This window comes from Gracilinanus agilis, chromosome 3 (genome assembly GCF_016433145.1).
Source record: "Gracilinanus agilis isolate LMUSP501 chromosome 3, AgileGrace, whole genome shotgun sequence".
Taxonomy (NCBI): domain Eukaryota; kingdom Metazoa; phylum Chordata; class Mammalia; order Didelphimorphia; family Didelphidae; genus Gracilinanus; species Gracilinanus agilis.
Genome location: NC_058132.1, coordinates 593,360,989 through 593,384,829, shown reverse-complemented (window position 1 = coordinate 593,384,829; position 23,841 = coordinate 593,360,989). Strand labels below are relative to the sequence as shown.

At 35.4% G+C, this 23,841-nt stretch overlaps 1 protein-coding gene across 1 annotated transcript; it reads right to left on the bottom strand.

Moving 5' to 3' along the window:
* Positions 1-3,147: 3,147 nt before the first annotated feature.
* On the bottom strand, positions 3,148-23,623 carry SLC25A30 (solute carrier family 25 member 30). Its single transcript, XM_044667439.1, has 9 exons — positions 23,560-23,623; positions 20,564-20,711; positions 18,568-18,662; positions 14,953-15,038; positions 10,554-10,649; positions 9,522-9,646; positions 6,271-6,409; positions 3,924-4,004; positions 3,148-3,189 (listed from the first exon to the last, which is right to left on the bottom strand). The coding sequence occupies exons 1-9, from the start codon at positions 23,621-23,623 to the stop codon at positions 3,148-3,150; spliced, it is 876 nt and encodes a 291-aa protein (XP_044523374.1).
* Positions 23,624-23,841: the final 218 nt, after the last annotated feature.

Genomic DNA, 23,841 nt, shown 5'->3' with positions numbered 1-23,841 from the left:
ACTGGAGCAAGGGTACAGAGTGTTTTGGACCTAAGTAACATGGGAATTTATTTTGTTTAACTATGCATATCTGTCACTAGTTTTTTTGGGTTTTTTCCCCTTAATGGGGTATAGGTAAGAAAGAAAAAAGTTGCTCACTGAAAGAAAAATAAAATTTTCACTAAATAAAATATTATGGATTTATTTTTTATTAAATATTAATTTTAATTTTATTAAAATAAAAAGTTGTTCAGCCTTACTTCTGTGCTCCTTTTTCCCTGGGTCAAACTGACCATTTCAAAGTTAGGAGGGGATTTTTAAGTTGACTCAACAGATTGTGTGAGGGAAAACGGCCATATCTACAACATACTTTGCTCTTAATTTTTATATTCTGGATTTTGTCTTCATTTTAATAGCTATTGAAAAGACCACAAAGGATTTTTCATCTTTATGAATTGCTCCAGTTTATTAAACAAAAGGTGTGTGTCTGCACATCTTGGCAATATTTAAATAAAAAAGGCTGAAAGCAGAAAAACTTAAGAAAATTACATTTTTACATAAAGCTCTGCAATGTGAACTTACAAATAAATATAAGCAGGACACGTTTCTCTTAATAGTGACTGGCAACTTTTAACATCAAAGGCTAAATGAATTCATGTGCAAACAATAAACTTTTTTAGTGACTTGGCTATAGAAGCTACAGGAAAAACAACTTTAAAACCATAAAATTTTCCTTTTCAAACTACAAAAACATATTTGAAAGTAGGGGGTGGGAGAAGGCTTTAGCTATACCCTCAAAATATCCAAGTGGGAAGTAGTATGCTCCCAATTCCTCAGCCTTTCTCTGACTAGAATCTTCTAAAATCGCCATGAATCACTTTAAGGCTTAAAACTAGTCAAATCAAGTCCTTCATGAGACTGAATAACTAAGCACTTAAGAACTGCTGGTACATTCTTTTTAAAAAAGGCTTTTTAAAATGATTTTGATTTAAACCATTGAAAGTTAAGAGTAGAAAGGGCCTTAGAACTCATCTAATTCAATCCCTTCAAATTTACATTATTGTATGAACTTTACATACAAATAGTATGAAAATAGAAAAATGGATAAATAGGATGAAAGTTACTACATTTTATAATTGGTCTTATAAACAAACTTGTCTATGTTTTGGAAAATATATACACCTTTAAAAAAATATAAAGTGTCTTGTGCAATCCAAAAAAGAAACCATCCCATGAGTGGTTAATATGAAAAAAAAATCCTTTGAAATTCAAAGGAATCAATCTTTTGATTTAACTATATTGGTGGAATGTCTGGTAAAGTAACAAAAAACAGCATTTCAAGGCAGGGTTTGTTAACAGTAACAAGAGGTCTAGGGCCTGGAGGGGCTTGTCTTGTCTTCATTTGTTAAATGTTAAATGTTAAATGTTAAAAAAAAAAAAGTGAGTGATCCTTTGTTACCACCCAGAGAGAAATCACCAAAGAAACTAGCACCTAACACAAGTGCTTTTGTCTTTTTTTTTTAAGACATCCTGGTTTAGGTTCTCTTTTTGGTAATCAGACTCTGCTTCATAAAATTGAAAATCTTTGGTATTTGGCAAATAAGACAAACAACTCAATATTCCTTTCAGCCTGCTGGAAGAAAGTACTGAAAAACAGTGGCGAGGTTAAACAAACCAGGAAGGCACCTTGTAACACAGCTCAACTCTTAAAATGTAACAAGTCTATAGAGTAACAGCTTGCTATCAAACCCTCAGCCTAGAAAGATAGGATCCATTTTCACCTCCTCCAACACAAGGATTTAAAGCAGTGAAGTCTGGAAGATGTCATTTCACCTTAAGTACATCCATACGCCTTCCCACTTCCATTTTTGAGATGAGGAAACTGAAGAACCAGAAGGTTCTTAGGCTTTTCCTAAAAAGTTATACAGCAAATTGGTGACAAGGCGCAATACAGAGACTAGGTTTATGGATTCTGAATCTACCATCCCTTCAAACAGTGAAGTAGCTCCCTTTAAAGGCAACTTTCTTTGAAGCTACAAATAAGAGACTTGGTTAACACTTTGCCCCACAGATGAAGTTCTCAAAGTTTTGAATTCATTGTGAATATGAAGTGAAAAAGACATCCTGCTTAAAACGAATTCAAAGAGGCAGCTAGGTGGCTCAGTAGATCGAGAACCAAAAAGAAATAGAAGGTCCTGGGTCCAAAACTGGTCTCAGACACTTCCTAACTGTATAACCCTGGCCAAGTCACTTAGCCCCCATTGTCTAGCCCTTACTGCTCTTCTGTCTTGGAACCAATACATAGTAGATGGAAGGTAAAGGGTTTTTTTTTTTTTTTTTTAGTAAAGTAAAAAAAAATATATTTCAGTTAAAAACTCCCTAGATAAATGTTTCCACTGATCATTCTCAAACTGTCCATCCAGAACCAGTTCTGAAGTCTCTACTCCTTGCAGGGTTCTCTCTTCTCCTGATGCCAAGCTAAAGTTGAGTCCAGGAGTCCGAATTTTGGGAACTCTATTAAGAAGCTAGTAACGGCTTCTCCATCACAGCACTCTAATATTCCCTATATAAGATGCAATTGCATGAGAGACAGCATGGAGTAGTGGATAGAGAGTTTTCCACCTAGAAAATGGGAAGATCTGGGTCCAAGCCTCTGACATCCTGGTGACCTCAGGCAAGTCAACTTCTCAGTGCTCTACTCAATTCTCGAAGTTGCTGACCTGGACTGACAGAGTAAGTTCCCTTAGCTGGGGGCTACTTATACCAGTGAAATCACAAGGTCAGTCCCTATTCCTCTCATTGTATAAGATTATTTACAGCTAAAAGCTGAGCTGTATCACAGTCATCTTGTCAAGAAGAAATACTATCTCAGTTCTCCCTTTTCCCCTACGTAGTGCTATGAAATGCAGCCAAGACATGTCCTTAATACATTTGCTAGCCAGGAGCATTTAAATATTAGGAAGAGATGTTCTGACTGAAACTTGGTGCTTCCAGGTCATTGGTGAGTTGCATGTGAAGGATCTAGACGAACACTTCTGCAGTGACACTTTTGATCCATTGCCTGCATCTCAAAATTTGTGATGAGTCAAGCACTAAAAAGCCAAAAGCATTCCTGTTGCTGAAAATAGCATACTTGGCATAGCGATGTTGGAGGCCATCTGTTAGCTGTCACAAGTCCAGTTTTTTTAATTGTTCATATGTCACAAAGAACTGTAAAATAGTTAAGGCCAACAATAAATCCATCTTGATTCTAATAAAGAAACCCAATCCATGAAAGGGAATACGCTAATTAGCCAGATAGTAGCAGTAGGGGAGTCTTAGATATAGAGGGAGTTGGGACCCAGGAAAAGTGCTGTGGTCTGAGGGGTTGGCCCATTTTCCAAAAATCTCCCTTCTGTAGGCCTGCCTAAGTGTCATTCTCTACTCTTACCTGTGGTGTAAGCAATTCCAAAGAGCCCTAGTTAAGCCATATACTACCTGTAAGCAGGCTCCTGGCTTTTTCTCAACATCACATCAGTGCCAATTAGCTTATGAGATTAGTTAACAGACATGCTACATTCTGAGTGATGAGATGCAGGATCAAGTTGCTTCAGAAAGTGAAAACCTGGCATCTCAAAAACCAAGGCACTAATGATTATGTCACTTTCTCCCATAGTCATGTCTCCAAAAAACAAATCTTTTAAGCAAGCACTTTCAAATTCTTTCAGAAAATTTAAAAAGACACAAAATAAGTATTTCATGTATGAAGATGCAGTAGATCATAGCCTAAGTGCAATTCACAAAGAAGATGACTACCAAATAGCAGCTCTGTTATTTAGAATTACAATGAATAATAAGCCCTGAGTGCCAAGACTATAATTCATAGCAACATGACTATTATAATCTCAAAAATAGCATTCTTAAAATTATATTTTTTTCAGATTCGTTGGAACAGGAAAGGATACAATAATATTCCAAGGACCAAGTCTCAACCAATTTGGCCAAAATCCTTTATACAAAGCAAAAAATCCTTCACTCTTCCATGTCTGTTGGGGAAAAAAGAGAAATTATTTGGATTGTGAAGTGGTCAAAAGCATTATCAATTGTTGGAATATCCTATTTATTTACTGAGAAAATAAAGTGTCCCAAGGAAGATTCTTTTTTTAAAGGGACATTCCTTAGGAAAATATCTAGTCCTTCTTATACTGACTGACATAAGACTAATAATCTATCCCACAGAAAAATGCTATAATTCACAGTAGATCCCAAGAAATTAGGTTTGAGTCAAACTATAATCTTTTATAGTTTTTTGACTGACTGATTTCCCTGTTGACCTACTTGAGAACTTAGGTTAAAAGAGCAAGAAAGAAATGGGAAAGGATCAATTTATTCAAAAATATTTATAGTTGCTCTCTTTGTGGTGGCAAAGAATTGAAAATTAAGGGGATGTCCATCAACTGGGGAATGGCTGAACGAATTGTGGTATATGATGGTGATGGAATACTATTGTGCTATAAGGAATGATGAATAGGATGATTTCAGAAAGAGCTAGAAAGACCTGTGTGAACTGATTCAGAATGAAATAACCAGAACCAGGAAAACATTGTACACAATAACAGCAATATTGTGGAATGATCAAATGTGATACACTTTGCTACTAATAGAAATACAATGATCCAGAACAATTCTGAGGGACTCATGAAAAATAATGCTATCCACCTCCAGAGAAAGAACTGTTGGGGAAAGAATGCAGATGGAAGCATATGATTTATCACTTGTTTATCTGGGTATATGTTTTAGGGTTTTGGCTTTATAAGATTATTCACTTACAGAAATGAATAATATGGATTTTTTGCATTATAATACATGTACAACCCAGATTGAATTGCTTGCCAGCTCCAGGAAAGCAGAAGGAAGCAGGGAGAGACAATTTGGATTATATAACTTTGGAAAACTCATGTGGAAATTTATTAAAATAAAACAAATTTTTAAAAAGAAGAGCAATGGGGGGAGCTGGGTGGCTCAGTGAATTGAGAGCCAGACCTAGAGACGGGAGGTCCTAGGTTCAAATCTGGCCTCAGACACTTCCTAGCTGTGTGACCCTGGGCAAGTCACTTAACTCCCATTGCCTAGCCCTTATATACAATATAAGTATTGACTCCAAGATGGAAGGTAAGGGTTTTTAATTAAAAAAATTTAAAAAGAAGAGCAAGAACGTCTTATAAAACATAGCCATTTTCATAGGATCACAATAAATGGTTGTGAATAAGAAAAACTTGCTCCCTTCTCCTCTATAACTTCATATTTTTTATTTTTAAAAAATCTTTTTTATTCATTTTGTTAAGCATTTCCCAATTACATGTAAAATTTTTTAACAATTATTTCTAAAAATTTTGAGTTCCAAATTCTCCTCTCCCTCCCTTACCTTCTCCTTGAGAAGGCAAGCAATTTGATGCTAACTACACATGTGAAGCCATGCAAAACATATTTCTATATTAGCCATGTAACAAGAAAAATAAAAAAACAATAAAAATAAGAAGCATAAAAAGTGTGCTTCAATTTGCATTTAGAATTTATTACTTCTCTCTCTGGAAGTGGATAGCATTTTTCATCATGGGTCTTTTGAAATTGTCTTGGATCTTTGCATTGCTGAGAATAGCTAAGTCATTCAATAACTTCATATTTTTTAAACCTGTCTTAGGAATGTAGAAAGAGAATATTATTCCAAGGATTAAAATAAAAGTGAACTATTTAGAATCTACCTTCCAAGGACATTCTGACCATTTCTGCACTTGGATTTCCAAGTAAAACAGGATTCCACTCTGTATAAAGCCATCGCCTCACTATTTATAGCAGAACAGGGATACAAAGAAAATAAAACTTTTTTTTTAATTCCAAATTTGGTCAAGTGGATTATAGTGAATCAAATGTTATAAATTCTATTACCTTAGACCTTTTAAATATTACTCTGCTTAGATTGATTTTACTGGCAATGCCCTTTTCTTTTAACAGACATATATTCTGGTTGATCTGACAAAACAAATATCAGTGGGGGCTCATGAACTGTGATTTTCAGCAGATGTTAATCTAAAGTGAGCTTTGACCTCAATTTCCCTCATAAATAAGTCTTTCAGAAGGCAAAATGAAACTAAATGTACAAAAGAAGATATTCTCAATACTATATAAACCTATCTGTATGTATATACATGTATGTATATATACGCACACATACACACACACACATAGGTGTACACACAGAAAAATATGTATATGTATATACCTTCCAAATTGTTTCTAGAAATGGATTCTTACCTGTAATAAACAATCCAGGGTGCTTTTGTAACCAGAACACGTTCCATCTCGTAAGGCTCTCTGATTCATCATACGTGTCCTCACAACATCAATAGGGTTTGAAGCAAGGGCTCCAGCTAATCCACAAGTAAAGCTTGACCTAGTAAGAGAGACAATTCTTGACATTTGAACTAAACACCAATATCGAACATCAGGTAATAAGCCCTTACTCCATCATATTAGAGTTCTATAGAGAGAACAAAAAAGTAGAAGGTAATGGCGGGGGCCATGACTTATCAGATTCACATCCATTCAGGTTCTATAACTGCTTCATCATCAAGAGTTTTGGCATTAGCTATAAATTTGGCATTATCTATAAGAAATATAAAAGGCTCACCAAAAATAAAAGGGCCAGGAACAAAAGAGAATCATAGAAATAAACAAGATCAAAATCCATTGCCCAAGGGATGAGAATTCTAAGTATATTAACAGAATTTTCCAAAGAATTGCTAATTATTAACAGCTATATGAAAGAATGTTCATAATCACTAATAATGAGAAAAATGAAACTCAAAATAACTGTGAGGATTTACCTCATATCTAACAAATTAACAAAGCTGACAAAAGACAACAATGATTGATGATGGGGGGGTTATAGAAAGTCAATATGAATACATTTTTGATAGAGTTGTGAGTGAGTTTAACCATTCAGGAAAGCAAGTTTGAATTATGCAAAAAAAGTGGCTATATGTCAATACCCTTTGACCTGAAGATTCCACGGCTAGGTATATACATTCATGGAGGTCTTTGACAAAAAGAAGGCCTCCATTTATACCAAACTATTTATAACAAAACTTTTTGTAGCAGCCAAAAAACTGGAAACAAAGTAAAATGTATAAACAAATTGTAGTATAAAAATATAACAGGGGCAATTGGTGGCACAATGCACGAATCTGGTCTTCTGCACTAAGCAACCCTGTTGACATTAGGAATGGGTCCTCTCCTTTTTTTTTTAAACATTTATTAATATTTATTTTTTAGAAAAGTTAACATGGTTACATAATTCATGCTCTTACTTTCCCCTTCACTCCCCGAGCTCCCCTCCCCATGGCTGATGCGTATTTCCACTGGTTTTAACATGTGTCATTGATCAAGACCTATTTCCAAATTGTTGATAGTTGCATTGGTGTGGTAGTTTCGAGTCTACATCCCCAATCATGTCTGCCTCAACCCATGTGTTCAAGCAGTTGTTCTTCTTCTATGTTTCCTCTCCTGTAGTTCTTCTTCTGAATGTGGGTAATGTTCTTTTCCATAAATCCCTCAGAATTGTCCTGGGTCATTGCATTGCTGCTAGTACAGAAGTCCATTACATTCAATTTTACTACAGTGTATCAGTCTCTGTGTACAATGTTCTTCTGGCTCTGCTCCTTTCGCTCTGCATCAATTCCTGGAGGTCTTTCCAGTTCACATGGAATTCCTCCAGTTTATTGTTGCTTTGAGCGCAATAGTATTCCATCACCAGCATATACCACAATTTGTTCAGCCATTCCCCAATTGAAGGACATACCCTCATTTTCCAGTTTTTTGCCACCACAAAAAGTGTGGCTATATTTTCGTGCAAGTCTGTTTATCTATGATCTCTTTGGGGTACAAACCCAACAATGGTATGGCTAGATCAAAGGGCAGGAGTTCTTTTATAGCCCTTTGAGCATAGTTCCAGATTGAATGGGTCCTCTTCTGCTACAGCCATGGAAAGTTATTCCTCTTGATGTCTATACCTTGATTTTTTTTCACTGAGTCCACGGCTCTACTGTTCTCTTTCCCAAATAAGTACCACTCTTTTCTACTGAAAACAAATCCATTTAATCATTTGTTGGAAGTCTTAAATGCTACCATTAGCTCAAAGCACATTTTTTGACTTTCTAAGAAATTAGAAAGGCTTGGTTTTGAAAGCAAACCTCAGACTGTTGACATCTTGATGTTATTATGCATTTATGTGATATCTCTTTTCATTATAATCCTATCAATTACATTTTAGAAAAATAAGATGAACTGATAGTATATGCCTTAGTAATATGAAAACTTTTTAAATTGCTTTTATATTCATTTTATATGTATATCTGTAACAACTTCCTTCCAAATTAAAATTCCATTAAATGTGTAGTGAGAGGCAGGGCAATATAGAGAGCTTGCTTCAATGTCATTAAAACCTGGATTCAAATCCTACCTTTACTACATAGTGGTTGTGAGACCCTTAGCAAATCACTTAATCTTTCAATGTCTCCAGGCAATTAAGTTTCTACACTGCATAGCAGGTGTCAATTTGTCTTGGAGAGAGAAGTTCCCTACATCTATGAAATCAAAGGCCAGTTCTCTGGTGGCTAAACATAAAAGGATGTACTGAATCTCCATTTAATCCTCAAATATACCTAAAATATTTTTAAAGGACTCCGAATATGGCAATAAGAGCCATCTTCCCACTGATAAAAGGCAAAAGATACGAATAAGCAGTTTTCAGAAGAAAACATCAGAGCCAAATATTGGTACATGAAAAAATGCTCTCAATCACTACTAAGTAGGGAAATGCTAACCAAAACAATTCTGAGGTATCATCTCGCAACCATCAGATTGGCTAAAATGAAAAAAGGGCAAAAGGAAAAATGTTGGAGGAGATGTAGAAAAATGGAGACATTAATACACTGCTGGTAGAACTGGGAACTGATCCAGCCATTATGGAGAACAATTTGGAATTATACCCAAAGAGCTATAAAACTGTCTATTCTCTGTTTCCCAAGGAGGTCACAGAAAAAGGGAAAGAACTTATATGTTCTAAAATATTTATAGCAGCTTTCTTTGTGGTGGCAAAGAACTAGAAACCAAGGAGAGGTCCATCAATTAGGGAGAGTGGCTAAGTAAATTGTGATATATGACTGTGATGGAATACTAGTGCAGCATAAGAAACAATGAGAAGCTTCCCCCCCCCCCAAAAACCTGCAAAGAACTGCATGATATAATGAAAAAGTAAAATCAAGAGAACCTACCAAGAGTAGAACCAGAAGAATATTATATAGATTTAATATTTGAAGAATAACTTGTGAATGTTCACCTCCAGAGAATGAACTCAGAAGTGGAAACACAAAAGATATAATCTACATATATATATCTATTTGCTGTATAATGCCATCTGTGGGGTGAGAAGGGAAGGAAGAAGCTGAGATACCTGGAAATAAATTCTACTAATTAAAAAAAAAGAGGATATTGCATGTACATACAGAAAGTGCGTATAGACAGTATCTCCCATCAGGCCAGACAGGATTAGATGCTTCTTGGTGATATCATAGACTGGTAATTCCACTCCAACAACAATGGCAGCTCTCTGTGCAGTAAGGGACACCCCCTGAATTAAAAAAAATGAATAGAATACAGTGTGTTAAAGTTACTCTTATCTAATAAGAAAAAACAAGCATGCACATTCAAGCCACAAAGGAAATATTCATTTTTACTTAGCAACGTCCAATCATTTACAAGATGCTTTTAAATGAAAAATCAGTTACTACTTGTTGCAGCTCCACTTTACAAATGGGGAAATTAAAGAAGGAAAGATAATATGGGAAGGAATAATTTCAAAAGCCACTCTTCCTTTTCTCACATTTGTTCAGGTTAAGTAAGATACAGTCCTGAAATTGTGGGGGAGAAACAAAAGAAAAGTTATAAATGACAAAATATGAACATAATAGAATATATAACACACCTCGTAGTGCTTTCATAAAGAGAGCACTTTGCAAGCCTTAAAGCAGTGGTTCCTAAACTTTTTTGGCCTACCACCCCCTTTCCAGAAAAAATATTACTTAGCCCCCTGGAAATTAATTTTTTTTTAAATTTTAATAGCAATTAATAGGAAAGATAAATGCACCTGTGGCCATCACCACTCCCCTGGATCACTGCAGCACCCACCAGGGGGCGGTAGCGCCCACTTTGGGAATCACTGCCTTAAAGGATATGGAAAAGTGAATTATTATCATCAGAGATAGGAATAAGAATGTGGCCTTTGATTTTACTGGTTTGAAGAACTGCCTGATAAAGAAAGCCCCTCTCCCAGTGCAAGTCAGACCTCTGCAACTTACCCTCTGAGGGAGATGCCTCAAGCACTAAAAGGTTGTGTGGTTTGCCCAGCCAGGCTGTGTCAGAGCCTAGATAGGAGCCCAGGGCTTCCCAGCTCTGAGGTCAGCTCTCTAGCCACCAAGTCACTGCTTCCTTTCATCAGTATCATTATCATCATATATAATAATGATTGAAATACTTGCCTTCCAAAGTCCTCTTGTTCCCTCTTGCTGGTAGATGTTGATGAAGTTGCCTATCATTCCTCCTTGAATCACATTGCTTTGAGCCTGCATTCTTATCTAAGGATTATTTTTAAGATCCAAGTTAGAAAAAACAAGTGTGTTTTCTTCCAAATACATGCATCTGAAGACCACTGGCTAAAAATAAGCAGTAATTGGAAAAGGAAAGTACAACACAAATAATACCCTAACATTCTCATAAAAAATATCTGTTCTCCAAGCTAACTTAGAGCAGGAATCATGCCTTAGGCACCTTTGCAAAACCTATACAATGGGTAGTAGACCCAGTGGCTTATGGTAGATAAAAATAATAACAATAATAATGATGATGATTGCTAACATTAACAAGAGTGCTTACTATGTACCACATACTGTGTTAAAAGCTTTACAATTATTATCTCATTTGATTCTCACAACAATCCCATGAAGTAGGTATTATTATTATCATCCCCATTTTACAAATGAGAAAACTGAGGTAAACAAAGGATAGGTAACTTGTCAAGGGTTACACATCTACTAAGCAAATTGTGCCACATTTAAACTCAGGTCTCTCTGATCTCAGGCCCAGAACTCTATGCATTGTGGCACTATCTGACTGCCCCAGATAAAAATTATTTAATAACGAAAATAAAAGAAATCTCCTTTTGAGCTATCAATAATCATATGAAGAAACATTTGAAAACCATCCTGATTAGAGTAATGTGAATTAAAACAACTCTAAGGTACAACTTGTACAACTTCACACTTATCAGATTGGCCAGTATAACAGTAAAGGAAAATAATAAATGTTGGAGGGAATGTGGCAAAATTGGGACACCAATACATTGCTGGTAATACATACAATGATTCTGAAGGGAATTTGGAATTATGCCCAAAAGGCTATAAAAGACATGCATACCCTTTGATCTAGTAATTCCACTACTAGGTCTATAACCCAAAGAGATTTTTTAAAAAATGGGAAAGGACCTGTTGTACAAATATATTTATAGCTGAGCTTTTGTCAAAGAATTGGAAACTAAAGGGATGTCTCTCAATTGGGGAACGGCTGAACAAAATGTGGCATATGATAGTGATGGAATACTATTGTGCTATAAGGAAGGATGAACAGGATGATTTCAGAAAGAACTGGAAAGACCTATGTGAACTGATGCAGAGTGAAATAAGCAGAACCAGGAGAACATTGTACTTAGTAACTGAAATATTGTGGGATAATCAAATGTGATAACTTTGCTACTAATGACAACACAATGATCCAGGACAATTGGAGGGACTTATGAAAAAGAATGCTATCTACTGCCAGAGAAAGAACTGTTGGAGTATAAATGTGGAAGAAAACATATGATTTTCTTGTTTATATGGATATATGATTTGGGTTTGGGGTTTTAAAAGATTATTACAAAAATGGATAATATAGAAATATGTTTTGCATGATAATACATGTATAACTTAGATTGAATTGCTTGTCAATTCTGAAAGGGGGGAGGGAAGAAAAAAGTGACAACATGAATCATATAACTTTGGAAAACTTATGTGGAAATTTTTTATGAAAATAAAATAAAGATAACACATTAAAGGCAAAAAAGAAGAAAAAGAAAAAAGAAATCTCCTTTTGCTATATCAGTAGCACAAAAAATAACACTTGTTTCTTTACCAGAGACTAAGAGAGCTAAAGAGATAAACTGATGGTAATCTTATCAGTGTCATCAGTTGAGTAAATCTACATTTATCCCATGTCTATGACCTCTGCCCTGTACATAATGCAGGGTAAAGCATGAACTAGTGTCCAGTTTGGCTCTTGAATCTGTTACTACAGGCCACTACTATTTTCAAACCTCTGTACTGAAAGGTATGCAAAAGTGAGTAACACGGGGCTCCTGCATGATGCCCTTTACACCATAACCTCACTTGAACTTATCAGTGAACTTCTCAGATGACAGGGAGTTCAGACGGCTAAGATTCCAACATAAATATTGCTTAACTCAGTGCTGGGCATTTTATTTGATCTTTTTTAGAATGTGAAGGATTTCTTTGGAATATCAGGTATCTTTTTTACAGAAAAAATTGATAAATAATAGTGGAGCTAAACAAAATACCCTGCTAGCTTGATTTTCTCAGGGGCAAATGATATGCTTCTAATTTGAATACGGAATGGTCAATATCATCTTAATTTTCTAAAAGATCCCTGTAGTTTCAGTAAATGCCTTATCCCTATAAGCACTGAGACATGTTCCCAAACTTCTTACTCAAAGTAAGAAGAAGCTATGGCAAAGTCAAAATTCAAGTAACTTCTCCAAAACAGTACTTGCCTTGAACTACAAATGGGTTCTTTATTTGAAAGTAAAGTACTTGTCATTGGCTTGGAAACCACAGTTTTCAAAAAAGAATATTCTACCTCAAGTTTTCACTCTCTTAACTTCCTAAGATAGCAGCACAATCTATTGTTGTCATGTTTCCTACTATCTGAAGACGCCCTATGTTTTTCTGCCCCCATGCCTTTAAGGCTCTACTACTCTCTATGTGGACTTCCCTTTCCTACCCTGTTTCCATGTACTCAATTTTTACCCCTAGGATCAGAGAGACCTGAGTTTAAACGTGGCATTACTCCAACAGGGTTCAGCTCAAATTTTATCGCTATCATGAAGCCTTTCCTAATAGTCCCTGTCAGAATGAAGCTCTCCCTTCTCTGAATTTCCCTAACACTCTTTACTACTTTTATCACATGTTCATATTACCCCTGGTAGGCTTCTGATTCCCTTTTAAATGACTGGACCTCAATACTTCTGACTTATTATTTAATCTTCCTAGTTTGGTTAGTTTACTTCACAAGTGCTGATAGTAATGATAGTCTCAGAACTGTGGCACTATGTCTCAAAGTGATTCAAAATTCAAAGAACCGCCAATCATAGATTTGTCCAATTAATTAAGAGATTTTCATTGTTTTGGAACATAAACCTGGAGAAATAATGCTATTAGATGTATGACATCTAATAATGTTACATGTATAATAATAATTAGATATATAATCTAGTAAAAGTAGATTATGACATCTAATACCATTATTGCTCCAGATAACAAGTTCCTCCTTTTGATTCAGTTCAATAATTATTTAATTAAGGTCTACTAGGTAGTTACAGAACACTATGATAGATGATGGAGTAAAGACACAATTTTACATAGGGCATGATCCCTGTTTTCATGGAATTTACTGATAAGATAATATAACATATACACAAATAAATATAATATAAAATAATACATCATAAGTGGATAAGGAAAATGCAGGCTATGAGTTAAGAGTGGAGGATTCCAGAAGAATTCAGGAAGAAGGCTGTAACTGAGTTGAGCTTTAAAGTAGGATCCAACATGCCACGGGCATTAAGGCCATAGGGGACAGCAAGAATAAAGGCAGAGAGTCAAGAAATCCCAGGATATGTACCAGGGCATAGAGAGCAGCTCAGCTGAGCTGAAGTATGGAGTATACTATAAGATAAGCATGGAAAGACATCTTCCAGCAATAGGAAAGAACCAGACTATTTTGAGAACCTTCAATGCCAAGCTTGAGTTTGAACTTTACTTAATAGGCAATTTGTTATTATTCAGTTTTTTCAGTTGTGTCCAACTCTTTGTAATCCTATTAGGGTTTTTATTGGAAAAGATAGTAGAGTGGTTTGCCCTTTCCATCACCAGCTCATTTTATAGATGAGGAAAGTTGAAGCCAACAGGGTTAAGTGACTTGCCCAGAATCACACAGCCAGTAAGTGGCTGATACAAGATTTTAACTCAAGAAAAGGAATCTTGTTAGGCTTTGGCACTCTATCCACTGTACTTGCAGGGGAGCCACATCACTAATTCCAGGTATACATATTAGTCAGGAAGGACAGAAAGAAAGGAGAATAGAATGGAAGTAGGAAGGCCAGTTAGGTAGCAACTTTGTATAAAGAGAACCCCTTTCCCCTCAAAATCCAAAAATTATCAATTTGCTTTTCTTTTTTGTTTTAAAAAAACCTACCTTATGTCTTAGAATTGATACCAGGTATTGGGTCCAAGGCAGAAGAATGGTAAGAGATAAGCAATTTGGGGTAAGTGACTTGTCCAGGGTCACAGCTAAGAAGTATCTGAGGCCAGATTTGAACCAAAACCTTCTGTCTCCAAGCCTGGCTCTCAATCCAGAGCCACTCAGTGGCCCCTGGTCTGGGTTTTAAGATGCTCTAATGATTTTGACTTTTATGGAATGTAAACCTTATTTATCCATATAGTAAGATAGTCTTTACCTGCTAAAAATCTTATATAAACAGGTTTGTTATCACTGGAAGAAATATAGATGAGCCTACAAAACATGTAAAAGTTTTGTATAATAACTTACTTTCAAAACATCTGTTGGATTGGCAATGGCTGAGGAAATAACTCCAGAAAGAATCCCACATATGACATTTAACAGGAGGGTTTCATCTATGAACAAACAAAAGAACATCACTATTTTGTCTTTCATTTAAATAAGTTCTTCACAACGAAAGCTATCAATAGAACACATTTTCATGCACTGAACATGCTTATTAAAGACAACATATAATTCTGAGTTTTGAAATCATATCAATGGCTTAATTGATATAGCTAGTTCAAGTTTCTCCCCACTCCAACCTATCCTCTCCATGACCACTGGTGAGTTTCCTTAAGTACAGATCTGATTATATGACTCCCTTCCCTATTAAAATCAACTCTAGTTGCTCCCTATGGCCTCCAGGATCAAATGTAAACTCTTCTGTTTGATTTTAAAAGCCCTTCACCACCTGGCTCCCAATCTATCTTTCCAGCCTTATTATATAATAATTTCCTTCCTAACCTAGTTAAACTGGCCATATCTGTTCCTGAAACACAATATTCCCACTCTGGTCTCTATCCCTTTGCACCCACTGTCCCCATCCTTCTCATCTCCATCTCAGAGAATCCTTTTGTATAATTATCCTCAATTCCAAAGTTTAAAATCTTTTAAAGCAATTTTAAGAAAAGAAAATCACCAATACCCCAAATCAAGAAAGTGGATCTTTTGGAGAAGGTGCCATAAGGATGCCTACAGAAACCAGACACTAAATCAAGAGACCCAGAGTGAACTTTGGGATATAATGAACTGAACTGAAGGGGGTTGAACATATCATTTATTCTGAATGTAAACTCTTATGCCAAAGGGAAGTGCCCCCAAATTGGTGTTTTGTCAATGCATCTATCAATCATTTTTGTTTTCTTTCTCTTTTCTTTCCCTCTTACCCTAAATTTTTATAATTCCCTCTTTGTAAAGCGCAATATTTTATACATCTCTAGTAAGAGAAGCTTTAGAAGTATAAGTTACATATGTGGAATGATTCATTGGAGAGATCAGACATGTTAATCTTCCAGAAAAAACGAATAAGGAAATTTTAACATGCTGGTCTACCACCAAAGAATCAAAGTGGGGATTGTGTGAAGGGAATCCCCTGGGGTCTTACCTGTGTCCCTGGACTGCTAGCTTTACATCACGTGAGTGTACATCACGTAAGTGCACTCCAAACATAGGTCACAGGAGAGTGACCTAGGCACAGTGACCCAAAAAGGATCAAGGTTAAGGGGTAAAAGAGAAAAAATAAAAGAGGAGGTTCTGGGAAGTGGTCTCTCTCGATTCAATTTGAGCAGCAGAGAAAAGACAGTTGCTGAGATAGATAGCCATGTGGAGAAGTGCCCACGTGGCAAGATTAGAATAGGTTTAAATCTCTCTATCTCTATGCTTTCTATTTCAAGTAAATATTAATAAACTCTTTGGAAATTAAGGACCAGAGTTTTAATTTAGTTTTAATACTTTGCTTCCTTAAAAAACAGCTTAAGTCCATGAAGACTTTTCTCATACCTTCCCCTTGGTGTCAGAGCTCTTCCTTTCCCTAATTACCTTTTTTAAGTCTCTCTCCATATATGTATTCTTTATGTGTTTCCCTCAGAAAAGTAAGCTCCCTGCAGAACAGGAATGGTTTCATTTTTCTCCTTGTATCCCCAGCCTCTAATGTGGTATCTGCCATATAGTGGTGACTAATAAATGCTCTTTGATTAACTGAACATTCTCAAGAGTTACAAAGCTTCAAGAATCATTACCCTCATTACAATTCATAATTCATTTTTGCTGTTCCATTAAATTGGAAATGTATTTTATAAAAATATAACAACTTCAAAGTATCCTATAACAGTATAATAAATTGCTTGTCAACAGTTCAATATGCTACATTACTTCTACATATTTTGAATATTCATTCTGAATATTTTGAATCTAGAGTGTTAGACCTGCAGTTGAGTTGACCTGAGTTCAAATTCTTTTTTTTCCCTTTAACCCTTACCTTCTGCCTTAGAATCAATATTGTGTATTGGTTCCAAGCAGAAGAGCAGTAAGGGATAGGCAATCGGAAGTTAAGACCAGAGTCCAAATTCTACTTCAGATGTTTACTATCTGTGTGATCATGGGAAATTTTAAAATGTCTCGAGAAAGAATGCTATCCACACCTCTAGAGAAGAAATGCAAAACAAAACATATGATTTATCACTTATTTACGATTTGGGACTTGGGTTTTAAAGGATTACTCTATTACAAAAATGAATAATAAGGAAATAGGTATCGAGTGATAATACATGTATAACCCAGTAGAATTGCTTGTCAGCTCCAGGAGGAGGGAAGGAAGAGGAGAGGAAGACAATATGGATCATGTAACCATGGAAAAATATTTTTTAAAAATTAAAATTAAAAAATGAGTTTAAAAAAGTCTCTGAATCTCAGTTTCCTCATCTGCAAATGGGAATTAAAGTAGTCCCTCCCTCACAGGATTATGGTTCAAATGAACTGATACTGTCTATAAAGTACTTTGCTAAAAGAATGTCAGTTATGAATATTATTGAGAGGATATATAGTATGGTAGAAATAGAGCTGACCTCACAGACAAGAAAATCTGAGTTCAAGTCCAACCTCTGATGCATACTGACTGAAGAACTCTAGGCAAACATAGTACTCTAAGCAACCCAGAATATAAATATTGAAGAAGAAAGTGCTTAATCTGCAATAATAGAAGGAGTTTCCTCATCTAGGAGTTCTCCATACCAATGAAATTATCATCACTATTACTTTCTATGTATTTTCCCCAGTAGAACAGAAACTCCTTAAGAGTGGAGGCTCTTGTTTTATCTTTGTATCCTTAGTGTCTAGCACAGCCCTTGACATATAATAGGTACAAAATAAATGCTTTCTGAATTGAACATAGCTGTGACAAATAGTATCGTCATTTTACAGATGAAGTGGGAACAAAGTTACAGAGCCAACTAATTGACAAGCATTTATTTAGCACCTGCTGCATGCTAGGAACTGTGTTAGACAATGAGGATACAAAGAAAAAAAAGTTTAAAACAACTGCTCTCATGGGACTTGTGTTTTGTTTTCTCTTATGATAGGGCTAAACTCAGAATTCCAAATTTTGACATATTGTTAGTCTGCTATTCTATTCTGCTTTGCAAGAAGATAAAAGATAGTTTAGATAGAGGACAGCTGGGTAGCTCAGTGGATTGAGAGCCAGACCTGGAGACAGAAGATCCTGGCTTCAAATCTGACCTCAGATGCTTCCTCACTGTGTGACCCTGGGCAAGTCATTTAACCCCCACTAACTACCCCTTACCACTCTTCTGCCTTGGAACCAATACACAGTATAGATTCTAAGACAGAAGGTTAAGAGTTTTTAAAAAAAAAAAAGAAGAAGAGATAGTTCATAGAATCATAAAATATCCATCCTGGGAAAGACATTAGCCTCAGCCACTTAGATGTGTGACTGTGGGCAAGTCATTTAACACTGCTTGCCTCAAAATAAAAATAAAAAAAAATAAATGAATAGAAGACAATCTGATACCAAACTGTTATGAAATAAATACGAATAAGCAAGCTTCTGCCCTTTGGAAAGAAATTTTTAAAAAATTTATCACTCACCTTCTGGGCGGTCAGCAAACATTCTCTTCAAGCTCTGATAAACACCTATCTTTATTGTGCCATAAGAAGCCTGCCGTAACATTGCAGGAGCAATCCTGATGTGGTAAATGCACAAAAGACCAAGGAAGAGAAAAATAATTTGTTATTATCCTAAAGACCCATGTCTGTAGATTGGACAACTATCTTAGAGAAAGTCCATTAGAGAACCTTTGAAGTCTATTCTAACTTGAGATGTTAAAATCTCTTTCCTTGGAGATGTATGGCATAGTAGCCATAAAATATTAGACTTGGCAGTCGGGAAGACCTGAATTATTTCCTACCTCAGATAATTACTAGTTGTGTGACATTGGGGCAAAACAACTGACTTCCCTTAGCCTCAGGTTCCTCATCTGTAAAAGGGGATAATAATAGCACTTACATCACAGGATGAGGATCAAGTAAAGTATTTTGCCAGTCTTAAAGCTCTCTATAAGTGCTAGCTCTTAGTATTTTTGTCATATGAAAGGCTTGTCTTTCACACTCAAATTATATTAATTGATTTCTTCATTTATAGCCTAAGTTCAAGCATCTCCTCTTGATGTAGGAAAATAGGCTCTTTTTAATTTGTCATTTGTATTAGCTTAATAAACATATCACTAATCATCCTTTCACATCATCAGTGAAAATATAAGTGAACAAATATTATCAACTACTGCCAGAATTAGACCTACAAAGAATATTATTCATAATAAGGGATTCCTAACTGCAAAGCATCATGAAATATGGCCACTGACTTTCACAATTTACTTTTAGGATCAAGGATTTAGGGATAAAAGGAACCTTAGAGATAATCTGACCATACACTCTCATTTTAAAGATGAGGAAACTGAGGCCAAGAGAGATTAAGTTATACCAAAGTCACACAGTAATTAAGTGGAAGAGCTTGGATTCCAATGTGCATTCTGATTCTGGTTCTCCTCCCTCTATCCATGTTAATATAATGAAAACATTGGTGGGATGAAAAGTATTACTGTTGCACTTATATGGTCTATGGAACCCTGGAAGGGAGATCCTTTCAGGGGTCCAAGAGATCAAAACTATTTTCATAATAATTTTAAGATTTTATTTTCTATTAAAATATTCCTCTCTTTTCCAACTGCAGACTGTGTTAAGCTGAATTTTCTTTTTATACCTTAAGTAAAGTAACATATTGCAACCAATGGAATACAGAAACAGATATTAAAATCCAATTATCTTTTATTAAGCCACACATTAAAGAGATTTACACAAATATATAAAACAAGGCTACTTTTCTTAATTTTTAGTTTTGTAAAATCATTATTATTCATTAAAACATGATACTTATGTTAATATATTTTTATTATTGTTATTTTAAGTGAATAAATATTTTTTAAATGATCAGTCTTTATTTCTAATACAGTGAACATCAACAGACAAAGTCCACATCAATAAAAGTTCTTTGGGGTCCATCTGCAATAATATTTAAGACTGTAAAGAGGTCCCAAGGCCAAAAAGGTTCTAGAGCGACTGATTTTAATAAGCCACAGTCCTAAAATTTGAAAGGAAAAAACATACAAAAAATAGATATAGCCTAAGTGAAAAACATCATGGATTAAAGGTCACATCCTGGTTTTATATAAGGGAGATGAGGAAAGGAAAGTACTGCCTATATGCAGATTAAATATTGAACAGAGTAGCATATGTTATACAGATTATTGAAAGACCTCAAGAAACAAAGGTGGTTAAAGCAATTTGAAACAGTGGAATATCTATATTTGAAAGTATTAACAAAGTGTTGCCAAATGCAGCAGATCACAGAAAAATAAATTAATAGAAATTTGAAATACAGTGAAAACTTCTTAAGTGTTATCATACTTTCAAAGATCATAAAAACCCTTTTAATTTTCTATTTAAGCAGTATATTATGGAGAATCCTATTGATTTTAGAGGTTTCCCTCACCACTAAAAAGGTAAACATACAATAAATTCTATTTACCCAGAATACAATGCTTTCAGTCCTTCTTCTCTGCAAATCCTTACTAATGCATGTAACATTCCACGATATCGAATTTCCTTGAATTTGGCATCATTTGTCTGTCCCTGAATCTGGAGACGTGTCTTTGTTAAGTCAATTGGAAAAGTACCTTAAAATTTAAGATGCAAAAATTATATATAAATCTTCATAAATTTATAAATATTAAATGCAGAACTAATTTATAAACCTTTACTCAAGGCTATATAAAGAGAGTGTAAGAATTAAACAATAGCAGTCATATGATAATTTACTTTTTTATATTTCCTTGTGCTCTTTATCAATCGACACAACCATGCAAGGAATTTATCAGTGCTGCACACATATATGAAAAAACACATATATATATACACATAAACATATGTTATATATTTGTTGTTGATATTTCCTTGCTGAGTATTTTGTAAAAGCTAAGTAATCCAAACCCAAAAGAAAAGTCATAAGATTTTAATATTTTGCATCTAAAGGGCAAGTCCTGTGACTTTAAATATTGTGCCTTCCTGACTATTTCTCACCATGCACGCACACATCCCCCGCTTCCCCTCCACACAGAGAAGTTTGGTCTTCTTTAGTTTTCTCTTCTCCAAGCTTAACATCATCAATCATAAAATAACATGATTTCTAGTCTGGTCACCATCCTGTTCCAATTTGTCGATGTTCTTTTGAAGAGGTGGCACCCAGAATTAAATATAATACTTACTACATCATGAGTCCAGGGCAGAGTAGAGAGAAACTTTAGACAAAATGATCTGTTAATGTAATCTAAGACAGAATCATTTTTATGCCTGTCATGTCCCATTGATCACTTGTTTCGAGCTTAAAGTCCACTAAAATCTCTAAACTACACGTGTACACTTACACACACACACACACACACACATATGCTATTGTCTATATTCATATTTCGCTAACCTACATTTTGTGTAGTTGATTTTCCAATATCAAATAGAGAACTTTATAATTAAACTTGTTAAATTCAGAACATTGTGACAACCTTCCTGACAAGATCCTTTTGAATCCCAATTGATTTATGCGACACATTAACAATCCCTCCCAGATTTCTGTCAGTGTCATCTGAAAATCTGATCAATGTAGAATTTATGTCTTTATCTAAGTCATTAATTAAAATGTTGAACAGAACAGAACAGAAACAAAGAATGTGGCACTCTCATTGAGTCTTTCATCCAGGCTAGCATAAATCCATTAATCCTTCCCCTTTGGATGTCAGGTCTAAATTCACCAAACCTATACTATCATGAAGACTACAAAGATTCATTGTGCTCCTAAATATTATATGGGAAACTGTCAAAAATCTAAAATCTTTTTATATAAGCATTTATTAAGCACCAATAAACATTTATTAAGCACCTACTATATGCAGGGCACTGTGCTAGTTCCTGAAGATATGACAAAATAGCCCCTGCCTCAAGGAGCTTTACAATATCCAATCTCCTCCTCTGACGAGAAGCAACTTGGCACAGTGGATGGGGCACATGCTCTTTCACCAGGGGATCAAGGTTCAAATTCAGCTTCCTTCATTTAGCCTCCCTAGTCCTCAGTTTTTCTTATCTTGTAAAATGAAGGAGTTGGACTAGAGGAATTTTAAGATGATGATGGCATGCTTGTGATCCAGAGTCTATTATTGTTTCAGTTGTGCTCTATTCTCTGTGATGGCATTTGGGGGTTCCTTGGCAAAGATCCTGGAGTGGTTTGCCATTTCCTTCTCCAGCTCAGTTTACAGATAAGGAAACTGTGGCAAACAAGGTTACATGGCTAATAAGTAGCCGAGGCTGGATCTGACGTCAAGAAATGAGTCTTCTACACTCCAGGGCTGGCACTCTATCCACTGTGCCACCTAGTTGCCACAGCCTAGTTATTGTCTTTAAAGAGCAATAAGGCTCACCTGATATGACTTGTCTTTGCTCAACTCATGCTGGCTCAAAATGATTATCACTTTCCTTTCTAAATTCTAACAGACCATCCCTCTTGCTGAGTTATGACATTAACCCAAAGTGTACAAGAAATTAAACAACAACTATCCTCTTCTTGCTGCCACCTACGCCCCACCAAGAAGCCCTACACAATTCCTCCTTCACACAATGCAATTTCCAGTCTACCACCTCCCACATACAGCATTATCTGACTTTGCCCTGGATCAACAGAAATGGCAGCCTGGAAACTCTACTGGGAAAAAGAAGTGGGCTAGGGTTCAAAAGAACAGAATAGCCTTGACAACGAAAAATCAGATGATATGGAGCTCAGTAACCCAGTGTTCATATACTAGAAAGTATGAATTACTTAGGAAAGAAATCTTGATTTGATTAAAAGAAACTGCTGAAAAAATTGGAAAGCCATCTGGCAGAAATTAAGACTTAGACCAATACTTCATATCATATTCCACAATATGGATATGTGATATTCATATTCAAAATCATGTAGTTTAAAATTTAGAACAGAAACTAGGGTTCAAAGGATGAGGACAGATAGCATCTCAAGAATCTATAAGCTATAATCTAAGGAGTCAATTAATAAATTATAGATACAACAATGTATATCCTATATGCTCAAGATTGATACATCAAAATCAAAGTTTCTTTCTATATAAACATGTAATCAACTATGGGTTAACTGTAGCAGCAGATGGAGAAAAGGTAAGACAGAAAAAGGGAGATAGGGCCAAATGACCCTAAAATTTCTTTTTGACCAACAGATTTAACCCTTCACCCAATGGACCTTGAACCACAGCTGCTAATAAATAGCCAAAGTGGCTTCTTTTGTTTAAAAGAAAATTTGCCAAATATAGAACATTTTGAACCCTGAAGTTAATGTTCTATGGCCCAATGCTTTGCATTTGAGATTTGTTTACATTGAAACAGTATTTGTTGGTTTAATATTAAAATGCTACTACGTGGAACAGGAAAAACAACAATTCAACATCTTCAGTGACTGGGTGTCCTTACCACATTCAGCAGTGATAGAGGCCAAACCTCCATACACAAATGGCTTCCAGCTAAGAGCAGACATTCTTCTCATAAACGTTTTCTTCTCTTTTCACTTCAGAGAAGCACATCAATGACTAATCGAGCTGTTTCCTACAGACAAAAAAAAAATTTTTAAATGTCAAAGTTATAACTTCTCCAAAGAATGAGTTTATTATCTCTAAGCAAGTCACATTTTTTTTATTTGAAAGAAATTTGAAAAGACCCAGGGGCAGGGGATCCCAAAATAGTCAACAATAAAAT